This window comes from Chiloscyllium plagiosum, chromosome 43 (genome assembly GCF_004010195.1).
Source record: "Chiloscyllium plagiosum isolate BGI_BamShark_2017 chromosome 43, ASM401019v2, whole genome shotgun sequence".
Lineage (NCBI taxonomy): Eukaryota > Metazoa > Chordata > Chondrichthyes > Orectolobiformes > Hemiscylliidae > Chiloscyllium > Chiloscyllium plagiosum.
Genome location: NC_057752.1, coordinates 7,107,914 through 7,114,227, shown reverse-complemented (window position 1 = coordinate 7,114,227; position 6,314 = coordinate 7,107,914). Strand labels below are relative to the sequence as shown.

At 41.4% G+C, this 6,314-nt stretch overlaps 1 protein-coding gene across 3 annotated transcripts in view; it reads right to left on the bottom strand.

The window, feature by feature from the left end:
- Positions 1 to 6,314, bottom strand: part of pmela (premelanosome protein a) — a 34,034-nt gene that overhangs the window by 3,606 nt on the left and 24,114 nt on the right. For all 3 annotated transcript variants that reach the window (XM_043681877.1, XM_043681878.1, XM_043681879.1), the window contains exons 9-10: positions 2,868 to 2,973; positions 922 to 1,127 (exon numbers count right to left, since the gene is read on the bottom strand). In XM_043681877.1, coding sequence (XP_043537812.1) covers positions 922 to 1,127; positions 2,868 to 2,973 — 312 coding nt within the window. The remainder of the gene's footprint in view (positions 1 to 921; positions 1,128 to 2,867; positions 2,974 to 6,314) is intronic.

Below are 6,314 nucleotides of genomic sequence, written 5' to 3'. Positions count from 1 at the left end.
TCCAGGTCGATGTGCTTATTGATTGAATCCGTGGATGAGTGCCATGCCTCATCAAACCAACAGCCACTCTCAGACAACAACTCACCAGAACGAAGGACCCGACACCCAGCAAAACCAATGTAGTGTACAAAATCCCATGCAAGGACTGCACAAAACACTACATCGAACAAACAGGAAGACAGCTAACGATCCGTATCCATGAACGCCAACTAGCCACGAAACGACACAACCAGCTATCCTTAGTAGCCACACACGCAGATGACAAGCAACATGAATTCGACTGGAACAACACTACTATTATAGGACAAGCCAAACAGAGAACAGCCAGGGAATTCCTGGAGGCATGGCACTCATCCACAGATTCAATCAATAAACACATCGATCTGGACCCAATATACCGACCACTGCAACGGACGGCTGGAACTGACAACCGGAAGCGGCAGATTCAAAGCACTACAAATGCTGGAGGAAAGATCACAGAAGCGCTTCACAGGAGGCTCCTGAGCACTGAGGATGTCACCTAGACAGGGGATGAAACGTCTGCAACACAAATTCCCGGAGTCGAAGAAAGGTACATAAAATGTGTAACCATATGATTGGAGCATGTAGACCTGTAGTGACTAATTTCTCAATTTCAACGGTGTGAAATGCAATGAAATCACAGTGCAACTCACATTTGTGCAGTCTGGTTTAGTTATTGCCCTGGCCTCTGATCCCACTTCACTTGATAACTACAACTGGTCTTCACTTCATGGTTTTAATAGTACAAACCCAGTAAGTTCTCATATTGCTATTTTGATCATTCATGCACTGGAGCGATAAAAGATGCATCCTAAATAATCATGTTCAAGGTAGACTGCATCAGCTATTCCCATGTCCCCCAGGGGTTTCATTATATTCACTCATTTTGGATGGACTTACTTGGGTTCACATCAACACGGGCACTAGCAACAGCCAAGCTGACTGCATTTGTCATCGAGACATTTACGCAATAAGTTCCAGAGGAGTTGAAAAATTGGCGAAGGATAAGCTGACATTCATCAGCAGGCAGTACTTCACTACAATCAGTTTGCTGAGGATTTATGCAGTCTGCATCCAAGACAACAGTGCAGATCTCACTCGGGAAGCTGGAAAACAAATTACAGCATTTAAAATTGTACCTTCTTTTCCTGCACCTGTTGCTTCACTATAATATAATGGCACCACAAGAACAGACATTAAACACAACTGTCAGAATACCTCAAGTGATCCGCTGAGAGTTAGATTGGGAAAGTTTGACAGGATCAGTTTTCCCCATCAATACCACACACATCCTTTGAAGATGCCGGTGTTGGACTGGGGTGTACAAAGTTAAAAATCACACAACACCAGGTTATAGTCCAACAGGTTTAATTGGAAGCACACTAGCTTTCGGAGCGTCACTGACCACCTGATAAAAGCTCTGAAAGCTAGTGTGCTTCCAAATAACACACTGCAGTACACCAGAACTGCAAAAAGAGGATGAAGAACACCTATACAATGTATTCGCCAAAAGCTGATACACCCGCAGTTTCATCAACAGATGCCTAAGGGAAAGACAACGGAACAATGGACTATAACCTGGTGTTCTGTGATTTTTAATTTTGTACACACATCCTTGGTCAGGATGCAGGTGTGAAGAAAAGCTGTTGGGATCCATCAATATGCCCAAATGCAAAAATGGAAATTTTGCTAACATTTGTTCAGGCGGCATGGTGGCTCAGTGGTAAGCACTGCTGCCTCACAGCACCAGGGACCTGGGTTTGATTCCAGCCTGAGGCAACTGTCTGTGTGGAGTTTGCATATTCTCCCCGTGTCTGTGTGGGGGTGCTCCAGTTTCCTCCCACAGTCCAAAGATGTGCAGGTTAGGTGAATTGGTCATGCTAAGTTGTCCATAGTGTTGAGGGATGTGCAGGTTAGGTGCATTAGTCAGGGGTAAATGTGGAGTAATAGGGGAATGGGTCTGGGTGGGTTAATCTTCAGACGGTTGGTGTGGACTTGTTGGGCGGAAGGGCCTTTTTCCACACCGTAGGGATTCCAATTCTAAAATATCAAAAATCATACTACTGGTTTTTCAAGTTGGGGTAGTGACAGAATTACAATTAGAAGCAGTGTTTTATTGCTTCAAAAACTGTCAAATTTTGCTCAGAGTCTACATTGAAGAAGTATTTTGGACAATGGCCATTGCTCGCAATCACATCAAAAAATTCTCCACATGAAAGCCAAGTAATTATAGGTAGTCTGAAGATGTGCTTTGATGTAACACCACAAGTGTGACAAGGAAAAGGTACGACAAATGCGAAGTACATTTAAAGTTAATTGTTTCTCCGAGCCAATTAATAGGTTGGCTTTAATCATAAAATCATAGAATTCCTGCTGTGTGAGAGTAGGCTGTTTGGCCCATTAAGTCCACACTGACCCTCCAAAGAGCATCCCACCCAGACCCAACTCCTACCCGATCTCTGTAACCCTGCATTTCCCAGGGCTAATCCCTTTATTCTGCACATTTCTGCACACTATGGGCAATTTAGCATGGCCAATCCACCTAACCTGCACATCTTTGGACTGTGGGAGGAGACCAGAGCACCTGGAGGAAACCAATGCAGACCCAGGGAGAATGTGCAAACTCCACACATTTAGTCACCCGAAGGTGGAATCAAACCCCAGTGCCTGGCGCTGTAAGGCAGCAGTGCTAACCACTAAGTCGCCGTGCCGTCCATAAATGTTTCATTTAAATCTTTCATTTGTTGCCTTCTTGTAATTGCTTTCTTGCTCTTGACGTAAAGCTACATCTCAGATCGAATAGTTCATATTAAATAATAATTAAAATCAAAACTCATATACCATACCTTCCCTGACAAGTCACCGTGAAATCCACAGCATTTTGCTGCATCTCTGCCACTGATCCTGGCACCACGTTTGATATTTGCACAATTTCCACACTTTCAATGCCCTCTGAAAGAAAGAAAACACAAAACGAACCATTAAGCCAGCAATAGCCTATCCCAGCATCTTTTCCAATAAGATCCCTGGGATACGATTTGTCTCACAGTACAGGGGTAAAAAATCCAATTAATCTTGGCTATAGTGATAGGTTTGAGTGTAAGGATCACCTGGTAAAACCAGCAGTAGAACGAGGGAAATAGCACAAACATAAGTTTGAGATTATAACATTGATGCAAAGCCTTTATTGACATAATCCATTGAAAGTTCTGTTAATACTCATTTGGTAGGACAAAAAATAAGAATGAAAAAGACATTTGTTTGAAGTTATTTTTGCCCTGTGCTCATTTGTACTCATCAAGAATGCCATTGTAAAGGGGAATGATATATTATGCTGTATAACAAGCTTGATGATTGGTTGGCAAGTGGATTGTGATTGGTAGAGGTATTTCCATTGACAATGTACAAGTTAGGTGATGGTTGACAGTTAACCACCAAGGTTTATTTAAATTTAAACCATGCAGGCTGTCATTGGCCAAAACATTGACCTAGGCAATGATCCAGAGAATGGTTGTCACTTATTTTCTTAAAAACAGGAGCAATTGAGAAAGCTTGTAGCCTTACATGGTACACATCTGCTAAGGAAATATGGGAAAGTGCCTGACTACAAGGGAAGGGGGGGGGTGCATTTGTTCAGAACAATTGGGGACATCTGTTCTTAGTGTCAATGGATCGGAGTTAATAAGGTGGTAACATTTGTTCACTTGTGGAATGTGTGGCAGGACTTCCTTCTCATGCCGGGGACTGGAAGCGCGCATATTTCACAGTGGGAGGTTGGATAACTAAACATTTGGTTATATCGAAGACTCTTAACAAAACTCATACTCAATAGGAAAAGAACTTGTAATTTAATAAGCTGAGTGGAATATGCACGTAATGGAACAATACTGATACATTTTCATGTCTACCACACTGAGCAGATTTGAATTTATGAAGCTCAGCTCCCTCATCTTGACTGTTCTGGGAAGTGAATGTCTCACTACCCTTACAGGCTAGGAAAACACAAAGGCTGAACCTGACATAGCAAGAAAGTTGGAAGATGTTCATACGTGAGAACGAGAGAGAAAAAAATGCTTCTGTAAATTGCATTCACTGACTGAAGGGTTCAAAGGACACACAGAGAGAGAGAAGAGACCAGGACAGAAGCTGGTGGAAAGATTAACTCTTTGTTGTCTGATTTGAGTGAACACTGGCTTGTGATGGATTAAATGTTTGAGTGTTGTCCCCTGGAGCTCGAGATCTGGGAATGTTATGAATTTAAGTTGCATTCTGGGAATCTAAGATGATTTTAAAAGAAACAGCCATTTTGTAGGACAATGATACTGGACATGTCAGCTGAGCGAGGTGGCCCCATGACCTTTCCACATAGTTTAGACTAATCCTTCGTTATGATGTACTGTTAAAAGGGAAGGTTATCTCGCCAAAGCAATCAGCCATTTGGGCCTGGCTAGATCAAGGTTTCCCACTTTGATGTGCATGTAGCTTAAATAGGCAAGTGTACACACAACTGTCAATGCGTTTCTCTTCCTCTGCAAACTTTTGCCATTTTATTGCTGCTTATCTGATGAAGGACATGTGGTGTTTTTGTAATTTTAATACCAATTTCTGTATAAAGCCAGTTTGTTTGCAGCAATAAGGGGAGTAGCCTGAGCGAGCTCTTAGGGGCAAGAGCCACTACTCTGCTCATTGTTTTAGAACCTTAGCTCAAACCTGGCTTGTAGGTATCTATGTTATTGTGTAATAACATAGATGCCATTGGTAAATAAAGGTAATAATTTAAACTAAACTGTTTTTAAGAGGTTTATATTCCAGACTATCACAGAGTATGATCTGCGGGACGAACCAAGAGAGGCCATAGGTCAAGTCCATCAGGGATTCCCTGAGCCGTCTCGAATAGGTACTTTAACACAATGTGTGCACATGTTACTTCTGTCTTCTGTCTGCAAAGTACAGGACCTTGTATATTAATAGACATATCTTCCAGTACGTAGAAGTGTACCACACTGCAGGCTGACTGACAATCTCAAATTAATTGTCAGTATAATTATTAAATATTCAGGATTGTTTAGTAAATGTTATCCAATCACAGAATCATATCTATTGTTGAACACTATGTTGTGAGTTTTACAAGTGCAGGCTGGTTGGGTTTGGTCAGTATCTTGCCTGTTGTGGAGAGGGACATGCTGTTTGATATGATCTGTCAATCTTTGGGACATATGCTCTACATACCTAGCATCACACCAACACTGAAATACATCGACCACATTACTCATTTGTGTGATAGATAGAACGTCTTCTTGGTTTGACAACAGCACCCTATCAGTGGTGACCACTACTCATGTTACTACTGCCACCTATTGCTCAAATTTTTGAAATGCCTTATCCTGAAGCTAGCTCTATTATTGTTTTGCAACCATTTAGGCTGATCTGACCCTTCAATGCAATTGCATATTGAAGTGGGATCCAGGGGGCACAAACACAATTGACTTATCACAGTTTGATTTATTGAATGTATTGCACTGTTTATTTTAATGCAAAAGCTTTGTAGCTGTTACTTAATGGAGAAAGTGAGGTCTGCAGATGCTGGAGATCAAAGTTGAAACTTTATTGCTGGAACAGCACCCTGGATGCTGCCTGACCTGCTGTGCTGTTCCAGCAATAAAGTTTCAGCTGTTACTTAATGCCAGTTTTAAAAATAACATAGCAAAGTGATATTGCTGTTTGTTTCTTTTCAAAGTTCAAAGTTTTATTGCTTCAAAAACTGTCAAAGTTTGCTTGGAATTTACATTGAAGACTGTTTTGAACAATGGTCATTACTAACCATTATACCAGAAATTCTCCAAATACAAGCCAGGTAATCATAGGTAGTCTGAAGGCGAAGTGCTGTGGTGCACCAAAACACTATTAGCATGACAACAAAAGGGTATGACAAATGCAAAATATATAATTCACTGGAAATCTGAAGTAAAACAGTAAATGCTGGAAATGCTCAGCAGGTCAGGCAACATCAATGGAAAAAGAAAGAGTTGACCTTTCAACTGATTATGGGTGTGGCTCTGCACCCTCCCAATGGTAGCCAGTTTGATGGGAGGTAACCAGAGTCTAGGTGCTGTCCCGTAAGGAGCATGAAAGAGAATGCCTCCCTGAGCCATTTGTGTACATTTCAAAGTAATATGGTACTTCACATTGTTTAGAATTTAACATTGAACAGTCTTGGAAGCTGTTAGGAGTTAATTTTGGTTGAAGCAATATCTACTTATTAGTGGAGATATCTATTTGAATGTCTTGATCTC